The sequence below is a fragment of the Sturnira hondurensis genome, unplaced genomic scaffold, assembly GCF_014824575.4.
Source record: "Sturnira hondurensis isolate 20B ecotype Veracruz unplaced genomic scaffold, ASM1482457v3 Scaffold0007865, whole genome shotgun sequence".
NCBI classification, from domain to species: domain Eukaryota; kingdom Metazoa; phylum Chordata; class Mammalia; order Chiroptera; family Phyllostomidae; genus Sturnira; species Sturnira hondurensis.
The window spans coordinates 10,125,619-10,147,300 of NW_028080496.1; the positions used below are offsets into that span (position 1 = coordinate 10,125,619).

Here is a 21,682-nt window from a genome sequence, read left to right on the forward strand (position 1 = left end):
TGTTCATTGATTTGTCAAAGAATTACTGACCCTTAACTAGCAACTTAGCACTGTGCTGGGAATTGTGGAGAAGACAGAGAAAACTCCGATGTTTTTCCCCATATACAGAAGCAACTCTAATATTTTTAATAAGTACCCTAGGGGAGGGAGAGGGATGGAAATCTAGAGCATGGGACTGTCTTTTAAGACCGCACTTTGAAGTCACACACTGTCATTTCTGTCACATCCTGTTGATGACCCAGGCCAACCCTACTGTTCTCGGAGGGAGGAGGCCGCCCGAGGGAGTGAACCCTGGGGGGCTGGGGAGGACCGTGGGAGCCCTCTTGGAGTCGCCTCTCACTGCCTTCTTGCATGGTACTGCCCTCACAGAGGAGTACAACTTGAACTTTGTCTGCGGTTTTCAAATTTTCCCTACAGGAGGAAATAAACGTCTGCCATTCTTCTATGTTTTACCCAGAAGGAGAAGTCCCTCCCGTGTTGGAATTGCAGACAGTGGCAATTGGCACATTAGCTCTTTTGGGGAAACGTGAATTCACAGTGCCACTGGCAAACGTGACCCCGCACCAGTTGTTTTTCCAGTGGACTGATTATATAAGAAGGGACAGAGCTGCTGCTTTGCCTTTTTTTTATGTAAATGAGCGATTATAGCTGGGTTTGGGCACACACTGGTTAAATGATTTGAATGAATGGTTTGTTAACATAACCACTCAAGATATCCGACGTGTTTATACAGAAATCCATTCTGAGTTCTGAGTTAAACCAGTAGAGTAAAAAGTTACGCTCTAGGTCACAGTTCACTCTCATGTGGGGGCTACTACACGTGCCAGACAGACAGTGTTGGGAATCTGAGTTTCCCCCGTGGGGTAGCCTCGCTACAGATGAAAAACCCAAAGCGTGATTTTGCCCCAAGGACAGAATTTGCAGTTTGTTTCCAGTGCAGTCGTGAATTATGTATTAGCACAAAAACTCTAATGTTCCCGTTTAAGTTTTAGAGGAATATAACAGAATCCAGAGTCTCTACAATATAACCTCTACAGTGTTCAGGCCACAACCCAAAATTATATAATCTGTAGAATAAGGAGAATTCTCAAGGAACCGAGGGCCTGTTCTCACAGGCAAAGACAATCAGCAGAGACCAAACCAAGAGGACTCAAGATGTTAGAATTGCCAGATAAGGAATTTAAAGCAACTGTTCTTGGTGAAGTAAAGAAAAGTAAGTTTGCGGCAAGTGAAAAGACCAGAAACAAAATAGAAATATGAAAAGGAGACAAGTGGAAGTTCTGGAGTGGAAAAATATAACTGAAATAAAAATTTTACTCAGTGGGCCTAACAACAGAATGGGTGTAACAGAGGAAAAGTCAATGAACTTGTAGGTAGATCACTAAAAACGTTTCAGTCCAAAGTAACAGGTAAGTGGTTGAAAACAGGAGAACACAGCCTTGAGGACCTGCCCGATAATATTACAAAGTCCGATGTGTGTATGATGGACATCCCAGAGGGGGAATAGGGAGAGAATGGGGCAGTAATAGCAACAAAAATGTTTAAAGAAATAATGTCTGAAAATTTCCCAACTGTGATGAAAGACATAAATTTACATTTTCTATAGACTCAGAGAAGCCTGGGCAGTATAAATTTACAAAGAAAACCATGCCCAGGCAAAGCAGCTGAAAGCCAAAGATAAAAAGAAAAATGTGAAAGCTGCCAAAGACAAATGGCAAATTGTGTACAAAGGAATAATTCTAAAGACTGTTACCATTTTATCAGAAAATTGGAAGACCAGACAACAGTAAAACAACGTTTTAAAGTGCCAACAACACCACCACCAACAACCAACCAACCAACCAGCCTAGCAACCAGCAAAAATACCTTTCAAGAGTGAAAGTCAGTCAGGTGGGTTCTCAGATGAAACAAAACTCAGCATTAAAGGACCCTCGGCCAAGATGACAGTCGCCTCTCCCCAGTCCCAGGCTCATTCTCTCTGAGTGGCACAGTTCCTGCCTCCTCCACACGCACGTCTCCCCTTCCCTTTTCCCTGTTATCCCAAGCTGGGGGGAAAAAAAACTTTTGCTAAAAAAGAGGGTAAATCTGGTGGTAGTTGGCATACTAATGAGCATGTGGATGACATGCCGTACCTTCGGGAGGGTAAAAGAGAGTAAGTTGGTGCTTTGGGGAAGGGGATTTGAATGAATTCTTTCCCTTGAACTCTTTGTTAGGTGCAATGGCAAGTGTGAAAATACCTATGACGTTGCTCAATCGCACACACGTTGTGGAGTCTGGTCTCAGTGGCTGAGGATGTCACGTTTCGTTGAGCTTGTTTAAGGTGAAGTGCCGAAGAGCAGAAAATATCGAGTTGAAAGGAAATTGTGTGACAGTTTTCATAGGTTGCCTTGTAGCTAAGCCAAAGATACTAAGATTTGTAACAGGTTTTTAACTTGTTTTATTAATGCACGTAAGGGTTCACATGTGCAATCTTTTTGTAATCATCTTGGCACTTAATCTGAAATAACAAAAACACTATTGAGTTGGAAATCAAAGATACCGAGGCTTCATCACTGCCAACTAGTCATCGTTTCTTTTCATTGTGAACAGAAGCACATCCCGGGGCTGCCCTCCGCCTTGCTGACAGTTCGTTTCATGATCATTTGTTACTGAGATGAGTGACACTCGCTGTCAAGGCAGATGTCTTTCCGGCTTCCCTCGCACTTGGCTTTGTCTTCCGTGCACCTGGCACTCCAGCCAGGGGCAGCGGATCGTTCAACCCACGCGCCCTGTGCATTCACAGAGCTGCGCCCCTGCGCCCTGCACTGGAGTCTTGTGGTGCCAATCTTGGGTGGAAACGATAGGGACCTTCAGAGCAACAACTGGACTGGTGTTGGACCAAGTGAATGATCTGGGCACAAAAGTTTCGCCATCTCGCCACCACAGTGTATCAGCAAAAGAATCGTTTATTATGATAATAGACAGGAAGCACAGCCATGAACATTACTTAACCTCTACTGTGTGCCGGGCAACGTGCTCACTGATTGGCTGAGCTGATACACGTCATCCGCCCAGCCACCCTTGTGATACTATTTCATCTTACAAATGAAGAGGCTAAAGCTCAGAGAGGTTAGGGGAGCTGTCCCAGGTCACACAGCGAGGTGGCGGTAGAGTCATCAGCTGCTTTGTCGCTTCTGCTCTTGACCTCTGCAGCGGACGCCGCCTCTCTCTCCTCCTCGGTCTGGAGCCACCTCTGTGCGTGTGATCCCTTCCACTAGCTCCCTGACAGCAGAGACAGAGAAGACCTTTCTCTCTCCTGCGTCATTCCGGGTAGCAAAGGTGGATAGTTAATCTCTGACGAGGTCAGGGGAGCTTGGCCACGGCCAGCACAAAGGTCCCGAACTCAGGTGGTTTCCCCTCCCCCACCCCGGCAGCCTGCACTCGGCATAGCTGCTGCCCTTCCCTCGCATTAGGCAGAGAGGCATATAACAGATGGGTCCTAAAATGGATTTAATTAGCTCTTTATATCCAGTGGCGAGAGTAGGGACTTCTGCTAAAAGAATTGTCAAAGAGAAATCAGACCTTATACAAAATGAGGATCCGCTTGCTTGCTAACATGAGCCTTTTTAGTAGCTTCCTCTTTTCAGTTCTTGGAGAGCGGAAAAGCATTAGGAAAAGCCTGGTTTTCGGTTTTCTAAACCTTCATCAGTTACCCTGTATTGCTGAATTCGTAGGGTACTGTCCATGGAGAGTCCGTCTGCAACTGGGTTAAGAAGCAGGAGCTGATACGGCCGTAATAGTAGGAAGTAAATATTCACAAATGATTTACTTACTTTTTACCCTACATTTCCATTGTTTGATGGCTTTGCTCAGGGTTCTCATACGACAGCATGGCTCTAAAATTTGGAAACAAGTAATATTATTTTACCACGTGTTCTCCATAGCAACAGAACGAATAGAATGAGGCGAGGGCATGGAGAGGGAGATTGATGTATTCCAGGGAACTAAAATAAATATGATTGAGAGAGCTGGTGAGACTGGAATCTGTAGGCAGGCTGGGGGCCCAGGGAAGGCTTGGTATTCCCGCGTGAGTCTGCAGCACAGTGGAGGCAGAATTCCCTCTTCCTCGGGGAACCTCAGTCTGTTTCTCGGAGGCCTTCAGCTGATTGGATGAGACCTACTCACATCATAGAGCTTGGTCAGCTTCATTCAGAGTCTACTGATTTAAGTGTTAACCTCATTTCAAGAAATGTCTTCACAACAACACCTAGACTGGCGTTTGACCAGATATCAGGTACCGAGGCCTAGCTAAGTAGATACCAAAATCTGATCATCATAAAATATAGTAGATCATCAAAAGAATCATTTATTATGTAGTTGCCTGTTTCCAGGCTTAATGGCCACCCAGCATAATAGCACGTGGGTTATAAGCCTCTCATTTAATTTTCTCCATATTAGGAAAGAATTGAGATTCATTTCCTCATCTTCACAAACGGTTCATAAGAGTAAAAGTTCTCTAACCCACAGAAACACTCATATATTGTCTTCTAAGGGCTTTTAAGTGTTGAGGTTTGCATTCAGGTCTGTGACTTATTTTGAGCTCATTTTTGTCTATGGTGCAAGGTGTAGTTGAAGTTTTCCTTTTTTTTTTGTATGCTCTGACAGCGTTCGTTAAAAATAATGCCTTTTCCCCACTGTTTTGCCTTTGTACTTTTGTGGAAAATTAGTTGTCCACACGTGCGGGTCTGTTTCTGGTTACTCCCTCTACTCCACTGATCTGCCTTCTTTGGCACCGTCATCTTTGGATTACTCCGGTTTTACAGGGAGTCTTACAACCAGGTGGTATTAGTTTCAGGGTTTTTTCCAAAATTATTTGACTATGCTAGTGGTCTTGCATTTTTTGATCTGTTCCACAGTGAAATTTATTGAACTCACAGGAGACATTCCTTCATGAAAAATTGAAAAAGAAACACTGAAGTTAATACAAGCGTGCATGGTGAGACAAACCGGTGACAACGGTCGCTAGGACCAAACTGGAGTGCAGACACCCAGTTCATCCCACAGCCCACATGAAAGGTGTTTTGTTTTTGTTTTTTGGTGCATTTTTAAATCAATTTCTATTTTAAAAACTCCCTGCCGTGATTTGCATCACATTGAACTGTAGATCAGTTTGAGAAGAATTCACTTCTTAACATGATTGAGTTTTCTAAGCCCTGATCTGAAGGCATGTCTTCATTTCCCAGCAATCTTTTTGCAGTTTTCGGTGTGGAGATCTTGGACATCTTTTCTCAGATGTATCCCTAAGTGCTTCATAACTTTCATACGATTTCATATGATATTTAATAGATTTTTAATTTCCTCTTGATTGTTGAGACCACATAGAAGTCCAAATGTTGCCTTATATATTGATCTCATTTCCTCCGAACTTGCTAATAAGCTCACTTATTAATTCCAGTGGGGGTTTTGTAGAATCTTCTGGACTTTCTATGTACACCATCATGTCGTCCAGAAACAAAGACAGTTTTACTTCTTCCTTTCCAATCTGGTTGCCTTTTATTTCTTTTTCTTGCTTTATTGCGCTGACCAGAACTCCAGTGCAATGCTAAATAGAGGTGGTAAGAGCAGATATGTTTGTCTTGCCGAACTTATGGGGAAAACAGTCTTTCAGCATTAAATACAATATTAACTATTGCATTTCATAAACACCTCTTATCAGATGAGTAAAGTCCCTTCTATTTCTAGTTTGCTGAAATGTTTTCTAAAGATATGGGATGGTGGTTGAATTTCGTTAGGCTCTTTTTCTTCATCTATTGAGATGATTATGTAGTTTTTCTTGTTTAGATTTTGATATGATGAATTACATTGATTTTCTGCTGGTAATACAGTCTTGATTACTAAGATAACTTCATTTGGTCATAGTGACTTTATACATTGTTGAATTTATTTTGATAAAAATTTGCCCAAACTACATTCATAAGCAATACTGGTTTGGGTTTCTCTTTTCTTGTAATGTTGACAAAAGGACCCAGACAAAGAATACTTCATGCTGTTGAAAAAGACAAAACTGACAGATGATGTTAGAATTTTGTGTGGCGGCTCCTTTGAGGTATGGGTTTTGCCTGATGGAGGGGCCCAGAGTGACCTTCTGGGCTTCCATTTCTTGAGCTGGATGGGGAAATTGGGGGAAGGAAATCAGCTGACTTCGAGGTCAGACAATGTCTCCTCTGAAAAATCTTCCCCAGTCTCCCGGGCAGGGTCAGTCCCTCTGTCTCCTCTGACCCAACGTTAGAACAATTATATCATAATTGTTGCATTTTCCAAGAAAAGGGGGTCATCTTGTTGTGGCTGCTGCTTTTGTTTCCTCATCGAAGTATCTTGGTGGACCGGCATGTAGCAGGTGCCCTGGAAACATTTCCTAATGGAAGGAAGGAGTGAGTGGATGAAGGAACTTGCTAGTGAGCAAACGAGCCGAGGGCTTCTTTCCAGGGCTGTGTGCCCTCTCCTTATTGCCCGTTCCTGGCTGAGGTTACAGATGATCCCGTGTTATGTCCAGGAGACCAAGGCGGGCTGGCACCTGCTTGCCATTAGCGAAGAAGAGTGTGAAGAATTCTAGGTAACCCGGTGGTCTCAGTCAGGAGGCAGAATGACATCGGGCCCCTGAGTCTGGGTGACCCTGGAGCTGAAGGAACAAGGACTTCTCTGCCTCCTGGTTCCCAGTGGAAGAGGGTGTGACTTGGCATATTCAGTTGTGTTGCCAAGAATATTTTCACCACAAGTTTATGCAAGGATCCAATAAAGTTATCTTCCACCATTAAAAATCTGTTTGCTTTGTAGGGTATTTTCCACACAAAAAATTCTATTAAACCAAGGTACTATAACTTAACAGAGTGTCCTTTTTTTCCTTTTAATTTTGACAACTTCAATAAACATAAATTTGGAGAGGGTCATAAAATGAGGATGAATAGAGCTCACAAAACAAACTTGTAGGTCCTGTGAAGGAAAGTCCTTCCAAGTCCATCCTTACTGGAAGTAACTGGACCTCAGTGAGGATTTAGCTGAATTCCAACTGATGAATTTTGATATCTGTGCCAGGCTTTATTCAGGCACGCGGGACAGCATCTGTTCGCTTTGAAAAGAATCCTGGCAATTCAGCAGCGCCTTACAATTTTAAATGTATATTTTGATTAGCACATTTTTATTGGCACCTCCAGTCTTTTCCTTTTCGCTAATACGACTGTGAATGTGTGTCTTTCTGCAGCTGTGGCGCTCCCGTCCAAGTTTCCGAGGTGAAGCTGCTTTCCTTCTCATCGGGCCAGCTCACCGTCTTCCTCCCCGCCGAGGTGAAGGCCATCGGCACGGAGAGTGACCACGTCCTGCCTCTGCAGGAGCTGGCCATGAGGAGTCTGCATCGCAACTACCACAGTTTTCTGAAAGGTACACGGGCTCCTCCCTTTGTCCTGCTCCCACGTGGTGAGCCTAGGAATTGTCTTGTATGAGGCCTCTTTTGGTGTCTTTTTTTTTATTGTGGTGAAATATACAGAACATGAAATTTACCATTCAAATCCATTTTTAAGTATTCAGTTCAGTGGAATTAAGTACATTCACATTGTTGTGCAATAGGACTTTGTATATTGAAAATATTTTAATATTGTATCAACACTTCCCTCCAGAGACGGAGGCACATTCACTAAAATACAGTCTTCAGTTAAAAGTTTAACTAAACCTTGTGGCTTAGGTAAAAGAAACTGGTTTGGGGGATGTATATTTGGTGGATATAAGGAGCCTGCGAGGGGCACTTTCTCCAGAAGGAAAAAATTCTCGAAGGTCATGTCCTTAAAGCAAAGCTAGGTGCCTCTTCCAGCAAGGCAAGTCTTTGCCTCACGGCCTCCTCAGATCTGGGAAATTTCTATATATAAAGGAGAAACCGTAGTAAACAATCTTCAGTATGGCCCCCAGTATTACCACAACGTGTCGACTCATCATGGTGTGGAAAGGACTTGGCAGGTGTCGATTTCATAGGTATTGTGGAGTGGACACCACAGATGCTTTACAAAAGGCAATATGAATAAGAAAAATACATTTTGAGTATTTTTAAAACTGCTTCATGTTTTCTTTGCTTTTAAAGAAAAAAGTCCATTAAAAAATCTAACATTCACCTTCCAGAAAGGTCTATTACAAAGGGAAGTCATTTTTTTTTAACTAAAAAAAAAAAATTCACTTAGTCACCAATGAGTAAATTTTATTTTTCTAAATGGTCACTAACTCTGGACAGATATAGAAAAGACAAGAAGACAATTTGCATTTTTCTTCCAAAGATGAGTCAATGACGTGTAGGTTTCACCTCCTTATGACCGTTTCAGTGGCTACTGGACATTCACCATCAGTAGCAACCCAGGTACCTCAGTGCTCAGACTGGCCTGGACCGCGGGCACATTTTGCTGCAGATATTTCTCCTGTGTAGCTCGGACCAAGCTGAGGAGGAAGCCCCCCGTTTCCATTCATGGCAGCTCACGGGCCTGAGATGAGGAAGAGCTTAGTTTCCTCATTTTCTGTTTGTATTCTTCTCAGTAAATACGACTGAGTTTGATCGATTCTAAATGCCCAACAGATTGAGGAAGAACTTAGTGCAAGTCTGTCTGAACCTTCAGTGGAGTCCTGGTTTGATTCTCTGTTTCTCTGTCTCTGACAGATGTTTACAAACCTTCCCTGGTAAGATCATGCCTTTTTGATCTTTGTTCTTAAAGAATCTCTGGGCTTACATTCTTTCCTGGCCTCTACCTCAGAACAGCTGCTGGTTGCTCTTCAAAGAGTAGATTTAGGTTTTTTCTTAGTATCAAAAGTGTAAAAGCATCTTTCATTTCTAAACAATGGTAGCTTTTTTATTCCATGTCTCGCAGATAGCAGAATTTTCAACATGCAGTACTTATAGCTAACTGAACTGACTTGGTAACAGGGAAATATTTTAAGAAGCCTAGTATAGGATATCTGATTTTTTTTTTTAATTCGTGCACGATTTGCTCTTGTGTTCCAGATCTGAACTTTCTGTCTCCCGTCTCGTTACCCAGAAGTCTCCTCGAGCTGCTGCAATGCCCCCTGGGGCACTGTCACCGCTGCAGTGAGCCCATGTTCACAATCGTCTACCCCAAGCTCTTCCCCTTGAGAGAGACGCGGATGGCAGGGCTGCACCAGGGGTAAATCATGCCTAAGGGGGCACCAGGGCTCGCACCTGGGGGCGGGGCGGGATGGGGCGAGGCAGGGGGCGGGGTGGGCGGAGGATAGGCATGACAGTGTTGTGAAGTCATGGGCTGCACTGGGCGGTCCAGTGCTTCCTGAGACAGCTAAATGAAACCTGCGCCTGTCTAGCATCACAAGGAAATGGGCCTCTCCTTCATGGCCTTTTTGGTCATGCACAGACCGCTTTCAGTGCATAGATGACGTAGAGCAGCTCGTTCTTTGCAGGGGCGTTTTCCTGCTGATCCCCAGTTCCCAGTAGTCTTCAGGCAGTAAGGAAGATAAGAACCAAATATTTACCGGATAATGGGGCCCGCCGAGCCCTTCTATTTAATTGGTGCTTTTAACTGAAAGTGTGTGGCCGAACTCTGTGTGTGTGTGTGTGTGTGTGTGTGCGCGCGCGCGCGCTTTGAATTTCTAACCCTTTCAAATGGAATTTTCTTGCCACTCTCTGTATCTTGGCGCAATGCCTTGAATTTGCTAAAAATGTTCACTAAGTGAAAAAACTCCATACTGGCAGTCTAAAAAAGAATAGCAGACAATTAAAAATAGAACATCAAATGAAAAATCCCCCATTAGCACAGCCGTAGCATATAGATTTTCTAAATTTAAGATTCTCTAAGTTTGCATTTTTCAAAGTTAAAAAAAAAAGAGCACTGTAATACCTCGCTTATCCATCCAGTGTGGTATTTTGGGTGAGTAAATTTTCCAGACAACTTGTTACCTCTGTTCAGTGCCTAGAGGTGTTTCCTTTGTAATCGTTTTTATAGAATGGGAGCCAGCACGGATAGGGTGCTGAGCCTCTCTGAGGCTCCAAGAGGGAAGGAGCAGCCTGCTGGGCGGGGCCATCCGGGGCAGACTTAGCAGGGGCGCCCTGGGACTTAGCAGATGAGGAAGGCAAACACCTGGCGCATACTAGGTGCACACGGATGACAGTTACTGATTCCCTCTCTTTACCCACTCCCACCCCAAGCTGCATCTCTTTTTCTTAGCCTGAATGACCCTATTGTTTCTGCTATGCTTTCAGTTCTTGCCACTTTCTATAGTCTGAGTGTGTCCTGGTTTACTGCACCTGCCCGTAGAAGCCCCCCTCCAATCCTTTCCAATTTGCTCCTTTCAATCCTAGAGGATCAGATCGCCAGAGTTAGTGGGATTCCACGTAAATCAGAGCTCAGAGGATCGGGTCAGGGGCCGAGTGTGTTAGGACATGAATCAAATGTGAAGGAGACACATCTCCAAGAAGCAGCTGTGCTTACTGGTCAAGTGCACAGGTATTGACAATGACCCTCAGCTGGGACACCTTGGGCAAATTGCTTAGCCTCTCTGAGCTGTACCTTTTCATCGGCAAAATGAGCATAACGATGGTATCTAGTAATATGTCCATGGTGAGGATTAAGTGAGGTGATCTGTGTAAAAAGCCCAGGGTAGTGCCTGATATATAATAAAGACTGAGTAAGTGTTAACTGTTATTTTTGTAGCTCAGAGACTTTTAAAATTAAATTCATTGGGGTGTTTTTGGTTAATAAGATTACAAAACCTTCAAATCTACAATTCTATAATCTACCATCTGCGTATTGCATTGTGCACTCACCACCCAAAATGTAGTCTCAGGCTTTGAAATTTGTGTGTATGTTTCAGCAAATATTAGTATTAGTAATAGTATCTTTATATCAATAAGATATCACCATAGGAAAATTAACTAATTTATTAAACTATAGTAAAATCCTAATGCGTGTTGTTATTGCACAATTTCCTATTTTTCTTTTCATGAAAGAAGATATTTTCTTTTCAACATTTTTTTATTGTTGTTAGAAGATATTTTCTTACTGAAAATGTGAAAATGAAAACAATCCAGTATGGTCAGGATGCACTCTTACTAGCTGATAAAATTACAAATACTCATTTAAAAATACAAGCTTTCTTTTTCTCATGGTAATTAATTTCTGAAGGTAAAGTAGGTCCTTCAAACGAAGTCATTTTTGTGGTATCTTCACATGAAATACGGGGTACTTACTTGGCATTTGCGTATTCCGTTTACTCCTGCTCACTTCTAGTCACTAGAAACTCGGTGTGAACGACCTTCTCTTGCTCCAGACCATCAGTGCACCGGTGTCAGTTTATAAGACGCGCGGACCGAGTACCCAGGTCTGAGACAATGCCCTTGTGTTGAGCGAAGCCAGAAGCGCTGTGTTTGCAGCAGAGAGAACGTGCCAAGATATAAACATGGCTTTCTGTGGCAAGTGAACCCTGGGGTCTGAAAATGGGAGTCTCTGGCTTCCGCTTGGTCCACCAGACTCTGCTCCTTCCCGTGTTGCTATGGAGACTGTATTAAAACCATTGACTTCAGTTTCTACCATAGTTTTTAAAGTACTTTTTTGGCAACTGAAAACCAGATACTTGAATCTCGGTAGCGTATTGCTGAAAGTAAAATCAATACTTTTAATGTCATAAACTCTAAAAGGCATTAGTAATCTTATTTTATTAAGATCGTATTTATTTGCTTTTAGAGAGAGGGGGGAAGGAGAAAGAGGGGGAGAGAAACATCAATGTGTGGGTGCCTCTTGAGCACCCCCTACTGGGGACCGGGCCCACAACCCAAGCATGTGCCCTGAGTGGCCATCAAACCAGCGACCCTTTGCTTCCAAGTCTGGCACTCAATCCACTGAGCCACATCAGCCAGGGCTGGTAATCTTATTTTTTAAGTTTTCTAATATATTTAGTTCAGTTTGCATCGCCCATCATAAAATAATATACTATATATCAGCCAATCTCTAAATTAATGTGGACATCTGGTATTATTTTAAAGGAACATATTGAATGTTCTTCTGAAATACCAAATCCCATGCAAGTGTTAGTTCCACCCTAAATTGAATACGGAGAGAAGTAAAATTACTGTTGCATTTTTACATAAATAATAAAGACCCAAACCCTCAAATAACTATGGCAGAGAAGAATGGTTGGTATATATTGATGACTTTTGATCCTTGTAGAGACTGCAGATTTTCATTCCCAAATCGTATTGTTCATTTGTTAAAATGAAGAACATCAATTTGGAGAATTGTCTGTACACATAACATGTATGTGGCTTTCCCTGTGCGTGTATGATTCTCACGAGTTCTGTATTTCCCAACGGGAAATGGGCTACCAACGGCTTTTCAAGGGCGTTGTATCAGTTGGCTAGGGCGACTTGAGCAACTGTTGTCTCACAGCTCTGAAAGCTGCACGTGTGGAATCCACGTGTTGGCGGGACAGGCTCCTTCTGCGGGCCGCGAGGGAGGGGTCCGTCTGGCAGATGGCCGTCCACTCCCTTCATCTCCTCACACCACCTTCCCCATATGCCTGTCTCTGTGTCAGAACTTCCCCTTGCTATTAGGCCCCCGGGCTAGTGCGCTTAGGGCCCGCTCTGATGATCTCATCCTGACTTACGTAACTGCACTCGTAAGGACCCTGTTTCCAAGTAAGGTCACCGTGTTACTCTTCTCAGGCATCGTAACAACCTACTATGGACTGGGTGGCTTGAACAACAGACACGGGTTTTCCCACAGGTCTGAAGCCTAAAGGCCAAAGGCAGGGCACACACGGTCAGGCTGTGGGGATAGCCCTCTTCCTAGTGTGAAGAAGGCCACTTTCTTGCGAGCACGTGTTTGCACAAGCTCCCTGGTGCCTCTTGTACAAGGCACCAATCCCATCAGGAGGACCCCACTGTTAGGACCTCATCTAAACCCCGTTATGTCCCGAAGGCCTCATCTTCAGATGCCATCACACTGGAGGTTAGGGCTGAAACATGCACACTGGGGGAGGTGGGTCACAGTGCCAGTCCGTAGCTGTCACATTCTGAGGCATCGGGCAGTTGGGACTGCAACACAGGAACTGGGTGGGTGCGGGGGCAATACAGTTCAAGCCATAAAAGGACTCCAAACTTTCATGTCCTTTTCCCAGGCAAAATAAACTCACCCCATCCTGACACCTCCAAAGTCCTAACTTGCCCCAGCATCAGCTCCTAAGTTCAAAACCTCATCTTAAATGTCTACATCAATATGAGTAAAACTTGGATATAATTCTTTAGGGGGCAGAACTCCTTCCCAGCTGGGAACCTGTAAAACCAGTCATCTGCTTCCGGTGTCTCCCAGGGCGACAGGCATCTCCTCCCACCCCACAAGCTGCCTTTTCCTCCTATCGGCCGCTTCCTTGGCTGTGCAGCTGCCTTCTAGTTGGGTGAAGTCCCACCACTTGTGCCTTCCATGTCACATCCAAGAAGTCATTGCTAAGACCAATGTCGAGAAGTTGTCTCCCATGTTTTCTTCTGGGAGTTTTATAGTTTCAGGTCTTATGTTTACGTCTTTCGCGCCTTTGGAGTTGATTTTTTGTATGTGGTATGGGATAAGGGTCCAGCTGCATTCTTTGCAAGTGGATACCCAGTTTCCCCCACACCATTTGTTGAGGAGGCCGTCCTCTTTCTGTTGTGAGTTCTTGGCCTCCTTGTGGAAGATCAGTTGACTCTGTGCATGGTGGGGCGGGGCGGGGGGCTGTATTTCTAGGCTTCGTAATCTGACTTTATGCCAGTACCATACTGTTTTGTGTACTGTAGCTTTGTAATATATTTAAAATTTTTTAAACTATTCTTCAACAGATTTAAGTAAATTGTTCTCAACTGTGCCTTCCTCATTGTGTTGTTTGATGATTATGTATTGACCATCTGCATGTGCCGAACTCTGCCCTATGTATTGGGGGTTGAGCTATAACCAAACTACTTCTTTTACTGTACACGTCTCATTCCTGAGTTTCTAGGGCAGGGACCGGTCCAGTAGAGAAGCAAACGTGTTATTTAAGGGTCTGGTTCTGCACACAGACTCTTCCCATGAGAAACGGCTAACATAAATGTAACAAGCAGATACAATACGCTAGTAGATGAGTCTACCATAAATTAGGCCTGTACACAGGCTTGGGGTTTTATCTGATCAACTCTGGCTAATAAGTGTTATTTTTCTTTTGGCTTGAGTTTCTGTGTGAGTCAAAGATATGCTTTTTGTTTCTAATCAGGAAACACATTTGCAAAGAAAATATCACATTTCTTATGATTTTTTGTGGGCTCTAGTATCTGCCAACAACATTGTGATTTTTTTTTTAGAATAGTGGTATTTTTGTATTTTAAAAGTAAGCTGAAATGCTCTTTCTTCTGCCTTGCCTATAAATATGCTCAGATTCCGAAGCAACAAATGTCATGTCTGATGTTCTTTGTGGAGTGTATGAGCCTCTCTCCCCTAACCGTACATCTGATTGCTTAGCTCAAAGCTTCTCCCCCTAAAACTTTCACGTCTCTAGTGCCACAGTCCTGGCATTTTTAAAGAACTGTCCAACCCAAATCTATTCCTAATGCAGTAGACTTGTTGGTGTACTTGTGACAACTTAGTCATTAATGCAACAGACAGAATCTGTCATTAGATGAGTCTCCCAAAAGTAAAGAGTACGCAGACTTGGTATTTCTTTGTAGCTGAAATAGGACACGTCCAGGCTACCCACCCTACCCTTTTGAGTACACACCGCAAGGAGTTAGTGATGACCCAGTGAGCACTGTGCTTCAGTGAATAAAACCCCACATCTCTACAGAGTGGGATTCTTATGCTTAGAACTTTTATTGTTAAAAATTCAATTGCTGTGGTTTTAAATGTGTTAATTCTCTGAATGATTTTGCTTAACATGATTATCTTTTAAAAACAAAGTAGAGATTAGTTAGCTGATCCTCAAAGAATGCAATTGCCACCCTGGCTGGTGTGGCTCAGTGGATTGAACATGGGCCTGCAAACCAAAAGGTCGCTGGTTCGATTCCCAGTCAGGGCACATGCCTGGGTTGCAGGCCAGGTCTCCAGTGGGGAGGCTGTGAGGGGGAACCACACATTGATGTTTCTCTCCATCTTTTTCTCCTTCCCTTCCCCTCTGTCTAAAAATAAGTAAAATCTTTTTTAAAATGCACTTGCCATTTTAGATAATTTTGTGTCAGTTTTCTTTCCATTGTGATTGATACAAACATATACGTTCTGGTGTAGCAAATTATCTGAACTCCAGTTCTAACCAAAAAAAAAGTTTTTAAAATTAAGGTAATACAAAGTATTTAATAACAAAATTTATATAATTCCCTGAGTTAAGAAAATCTCAAAAGTGATGTTTGCCTTTTTACTTTCTTACAAGTGCAATTTGCAAAGCAGGTGGTTTTAATTTTGATCAAGCCAAATTTTCCACTTTAATTTTATAGACAGTGCTTTGTTGGGCCCTAAGCAGTCTTTACCTACCCCAATGTCCTGAAAATGTTCTTCAGTGTTCTGTCTTCCATTCCATCGACCTGTGTGTGTCTCTCAGGCAGCACCAAACTGTCCTGACTACTGTGATTGTACCTCTTTCTGGATCCTCTTAACTATTCTAGGTCCTCTGCTTTTCCATGTAATTTTTAGAATAAGCTTATCTGTGTCTCAAGGACTCTTGTGCTGGATTTTGATAAGAAGTTAAATCTATAGATCAGTTTGGAAAGAATGGACACATTTACTAGGTTGAGTCTTCCGGTGCATGAACACATACGTCTCTCTATTTATTTAGGCATTCTTTTATTCCTTTCATCAGCATTTAATCATTTTCAACAGACAGACCCTTAAATGTTAATTTGATACCTCAGTATTTCACTTTCTTTGTGTGATTATAAATTATCTTGACTAGTTTCAAATTTCTATTTCCATGTGTGCGTTGTCAGTATACGGAAACATGGTTGGTTTTAAAACTTTGATCTTAAGTGCTTGCAACCTTGCTGAATTTGCTTAAGAGGCTTGGAGTATTTTTGTAGGTTCCTTGGCATTTTCAGTGCAGTGATGTTATGTCGTCTGAAAGCAGGGATGGTTTTATTTCTTCCTTTTCAATCTGCCTGGCTTTTATTTATTTTTCTTGCTTTATTGCAGTGGTTAGAATTTCCAGCACTATGTTGACTAAGGTGTGAAAGTAGATGTCACTATAAAGTATGGTGTTAGCAATTTTTTTAATGGATTCTATTTATTAAATTGAAAAAGATCCCCTCTATTCCTAGTTTGCTGAGAGTTTTTAGCGTGAATAGATACCGTATTTTGTCAAATGCTTTTTCTGAGTCCATGGATACCATACAAATTTTTCTTCATTAACCTGTAAATACAGTGGATGACACTGATTTTCAAATATCGAGCCGGCCTTATGGACCCAGAATAATTCCCACTTAATGTCAGAATTTTTTGATGTATTGTAACTTTTATCTCCATTCATTCATGTAAGATTTTGTCTTTTTAGACTGCCTCTTTACCCAATGGGAAAGTGACCATTTGACCCCTGGGTCAGCAAAGGTCAGAGAACTGCGTTGTTTCGTTTTCACGTTTGGGGCTTTCCCTGTGGCCTTTTTGCTACTGTTTTCTAGTCTGGGTTCATCATGGACACAGAATTTGCTCTATGATTTTTACTTGCTTTAGATGTAAATTCCTCTTATTCTCCAACTTTTTGGTGAAAACTTGGGCTATTGATTTTAGAGCATTGTTTTCCAATGTATGTGTTTAGAGCTAAAAAATTCCCTTTAGCACGGCTTTTGCTGGGGAGAGGACTCAAACTCTGTTATTCAGATTCTGAGATGGCCTCTACAAGCACTGTCAGTGAATACATTCGTAGGGTAAATTCCATACAATTATGGTTTTTAAGTTCTGTGTGTGTGTGTGTGTGTGTGTGTGTGTGTGAGCCACATTGGTGTGGTTTTCTGTTGTGTGATTTTCATAATGCATTTAAAACTCTGTCATTGCACCGCTGGTCCTAGTAGGCAGAATTCAGGCAGTAATGTGAAGAAAGCTTGTTTTTCCTTTGCAGTTAAGGGGGGGGGGGCATCCTGTCATCTGAAAACGGCTAATAAAATGAGCACACACATACCTCACCTGCTGCTGGAGCTCAGTGCTTTGAGGGAATTTACATTCCTGCGAGGAGCTGTGTTGACCGTACCTAATCCCTTATTTTAACAGCGAAAAAGACGGTCTGATGGAAGGAATCCTGAGACTTTCATCGTGAACTCACAGCGCTCTTCTCTCCCCTCCCCCCCCCACTCTTCCAGGAGGACAACGGTGAGTTTCGTGGCTTACTGCTGCTCCACCCGGTGTCTGCAGACTTTCGACCTGCTGAGCTGATAGACGCTCGAGAGCCTCAGGCGTGCGGCCAACTTGCCTGCGTGTCACGCGCTGTTTGTGCAGCAGAGGGACTGGAAAGCCTGGCCACACCAAACAGGCCCTCACGTCCTGTCCTGTCCTGTCCAGCGCGGGGGACCACAGAACTGCCTGGAGGGGTCCAGACTGAGCTTCTGAGCTGAACTGCCTCCACCCTCCCCCCAACTTGGAATACATCCTCCCCCAAATTAAGGACCCTTTGTCTTGTGTGTTTTTCTTTGTTATGCAAGTGTATCCTACGCACACTGTTCTGTCCGAAGGGCCTCCCAAATCTAATTGAAAGCAAGTTTCAGTTCCCTGAAGAACCGTAATTTGTTAACATTGGCAAGTTAACTTTTGAACACATACAACTCAAGGATACTTCTAATTTTCTCCTCTCCCCCCAGAGGATTGTTTCACCCCGAGGTTATTCTCCGTGTCTGTAACACATTGAAGCAAACCCTGCAGCCCCCACAGCGGTGAACAGCAGGCATGGGGAGTGGTTCCTGAGTTGGCAGAGAAGTTAGACCCCCGTGGGGGTTCCGAGGGGTCCTAGCGTGCACCCGCTGGAAAGTTACAACCTTGTTTCTAAGTTGTGCAACACATTAAGAGGCTTTCATGAGGGATTTTAAAAATAAAGATGTAGGCTATAAATAAAACACACTCCTATTTTGAAAGACTATTTACTGAGAAGTAATTTTTTGACACATCTGATTCCCCGATAAGATTTGTTTATTTGAGAAGAGTCTGAGGAATATTTGAGGCTTTAAAAGATCTGATCCTTTTCTTTCTAGACCCAGACATTTTTCTGGCAAAGGAGAAAGGAGGAGGCAAATACATCAAAATATGGCCTACAGTGTTTTTTGTCAGTTGGGTTTATGATGAAATTTACAGTGACTCAAATATTTTTGTGACACGTGAAAAACAGCCTTCGGCTGCTCCTGCTGCTGGTTGGGAGCAGGGTGATTCTGAGCACAGCTTGTGTGCATGTATCGAAATACCTGGTGCCTTAGGTTATCTTCACTGTGCCCCTAGATTTCGTATGTACTTAGCGCACTGCCGTCTGGATACCACCGAGGAGATACAGGACAAGCAGGTCCAAGTTTAGCCTCGGACCTCGGCAGACTGCCGAGGTCGAGGTCGGCCGAAAGGCCTTAAACGAAAAGTCTGAGATTACGCCCCAACCTAAGAAATGGTCTTAAAGGGGAAGCTGCTTATTTGCTCCTCCTTTGACTGGGAAGCACTTTAGTGTGGCTTTGCTGCGGCACGTTCCTCCGATGGCTGTCAAGGAGTTCTTTCAAGTTTTTACCTGTTTTAATTAGAAAAGTGTTTTCTCGAAGGTGGAACGAGAAGGGGGAACCAAGGAGGTTTATTGGGTAGGGAAATTATTTCCAAAAAAAAATGTCAAACTTGTCTCGAATTTGGTGTATGGGGTTTTGTTGGCTGCCCTACATCAGCAATGCCGGGCTCTAACAGGGCCAAAAATCCTTCCAAGTTGCTGACAACTGTGTGATCTTTTCACAGTCCCCACCACCTGCTGCCCGGAAAGCAGGCTGTCCACGTAGAGCGGTGAAGGCAGAGCGCTAGGTATGTTCCAGCTGCATCTCCACTGTTCTAACTTCCGCCCATCCCTTTCATAACCTGGCCCGTTGAGCCTTCAAAGGCTTGTGGTTCAATAGAAGCTGAGGGTCTGCATGGGAATATAACAGTCCTTTCATCCTTTAGAGTAATTGAAGTTTTCGCGTAACCCTCTCCATATCTCTAAGTTGGCAGGTGGAGAGTGTGGCGTGAGCCTTCCCGAGGGTGATTCAGGCGCCAGTGGCTGCTGCCTGTTGTGTGAATGATGGTAAATCTATTGCAGCCTCTATTTCACACTCTGCAATCACGTCTCACAGTGAAATGTGCTAACCTGATATTCAGGAATCTTATCTATATAAGAACATGTCCATTGTTTTAATCCTCACCCGAGGGCATGTTTTCATTGCTTTTAGAGAGAGAGAGGAAAGGCGAGAAAGAGAGAGACATCGATTGGTTGCCTCCCAAACATGACCCAACCAGGCATCGAACCCATGACATAGGTATGCGCCCTGACTGGGAATCGAACCTTCGCCCTTTCGGGATACAGGATAATGCTCCAGTCAGCTGAGCCACACTGGCCAGGGCAACTTTCTAAGACACAATCCCAGCATCCTCCCCATACCTACTATAGACAATGAGCCTTGAACACCAGCAGTGGGCCACCTTTGGGCAGCCTGAACCTTAACCATCGGTGCAGCACCCAGGTTAATCGATGAGAAAAGCAATTTATAATTGGGCCTCCCTGGTGCTGTTCATTATAAAAATGTTGTACTGGGTTCACTGAAGTCATTCCTAACCTTTTGCTACTCTATTGGAGTAATGGAGACTGGAGAAAATTTGCCTACATACTATGTATGTGAATTATGTGCAGAACTTTGCAGAAAATTCTCGAGTTATCATGTTGTCTTTTTTTTGATTAACACTTATGCTACATAGAGAAATATTTCATGCAGTTATAGTAATGCCAAAAAGGGAGTTACTTGGAAAATATAGTCTCTTCAGGTAAGTTTACATTAATAATCTCAGATGTGGTTACTGGTACATTTTAATATGCAGAATAGCCTGTTAGGGAGGGGCCTTATGATACACTGTAAAGGCCGATCTGTTTTAAGCGGACTCCCTGTCGATGGTATTCGAAATGCCTAATTGTCATCACGCCCAAACCCCAGATGGCATGACATTGTGCAGATAAAAGGTTGCATCTTCAATGAATAAAAGATATATTTTGAGCACACCGAAACTGTTTTTAAGTGATCGATACACCAAAGAGCTCTGGCTGGGGGAGGACCCAATCTGGAGACGAGAGATGGAGCGCCCAGGGGCCCGCCTCCCTCTTCTGAAAGGGGAGGCGCACTTTCCACGCTTCTGGTCCCCAGACCCAACACCCACTGCGCATCCTCACACTCACTACTGTAGTGCTCATCTCGCTCTTCCTCCACGTTCTGTGTGCTGAATGAGCGTGTCTGCAGTCTCAGAAAAAGGCTTTGCTACCGATTGGCTTCTGAGGTTTTGAACACGGTTTCCCCTAAACTGTGTACCTGTTTTGGAATCACTGGGGACTTCCGAAGCTAGTTTGAGAAGGATTAATAGTAAAACGAGGTTTCTGTTTCCCGAATTAAAATTTCAGACACTTTCGTCTCTACGGATGTTCAACACAATGCCTTGCTTCAGAAGTCAACACATTTTTATTCAGCTAATTTATGAACATGAGTTACTAATTGGGCCAAACACTAATGCAACCTAATGTAATTAAATATTAAGATGCAAATTCATTTCACACACTTGTAAACATACTCTCTTTAGAACATTATTTTGAAATGTGTTCTTATGTCACTTTGGACATTTTGTTACGCTTTTAATATTTTTGTGGTTTCTACCAACGCTTGCTGACTCCTGATGAAGCTCTCCTACATTTCTCCAGGAATCTGGTGACTATCTTTTCTTCTTGTAAACAGAGGGGCTTTTTATAGTCTGTATTCTGGAGAACAGCTCTATGACTCTCAAAACGTTTTTCAGGCCTCACGGTATCTACCCAGGAAGTCATCCCCTGCGCCACCAGCCGATAGACCTGAAGGGACATAAGTGTCCCCAGGAAAGGGATCAATCACAGCTCGGTGACTGTCATCCTGTGTCAGGAAAGGAGACTGCGATGCGGTACAGCCTCGGATGCTCTCTCAGGAGCACGCCTCACTCAGTAGACCCTTGTCCTCCAGAGCCAGGCAAGAATGGGCCTCCCAGCGTCGTGGCTAGGGGACAGGGGACGCATTTGGGGATCATTTCCATATGCAGTTCAGAGACTTGCAAAGTTGGCCAGGTTTGTTGATCCCCTCACCTTACAGTGGGCTGTAGATTATCCTCGCTAAGTGTGCCAGTGACTGTCAGGCTTTGTTCTTCATAGCAATTTGGAGACTATAATAATCTAAGATTCCTTCCTTCCTTCCTTCCTTCCTTCCTTCCTTCCTTCCTTCCTTCCTTCCTTTTCTTCTCTTTCCCTTTCCCCTTCTTCTTCCTATTCCTCTTCCTCTCCTCCTCCTTCTATACAAAGAAAGGATTTTCTAAAACCGAGTCTGCGTACTGAAAACTGATGGCAATATTTATTCGTTGAGTGTGGACGTTTTCTAAAACCCACACTGTATCCAGTGGGGTTCCTCTTCTAGCTGCTGCTGCAGTGTATAAAACAGTTGAACTTGAACCATGTGAATGCTTAG

The 21,682-nt window shown here is 43.4% G+C and overlaps 1 protein-coding gene across 2 annotated transcripts in view; it reads left to right on the top strand.

The window, feature by feature from the left end:
- Window positions 1-17,612, top strand: part of LRRC28 (leucine rich repeat containing 28) — a 73,707-nt gene extending 56,095 nt beyond the window's left edge. For both annotated transcript variants that reach the window (XM_037053722.1, XM_037053724.1), the window contains 3 exons: window positions 7,238-7,413; window positions 9,011-9,170; window positions 17,309-17,612. In XM_037053722.1, coding sequence (XP_036909617.1) covers window positions 7,238-7,413; window positions 9,011-9,170; window positions 17,309-17,381 — 409 coding nt within the window. In that variant the 3' untranslated portion in view covers window positions 17,382-17,612. The remainder of the gene's footprint in view (window positions 1-7,237; window positions 7,414-9,010; window positions 9,171-17,308) is intronic.
- The last annotated feature ends 4,070 nt before the right edge of the window (window positions 17,613-21,682 follow it).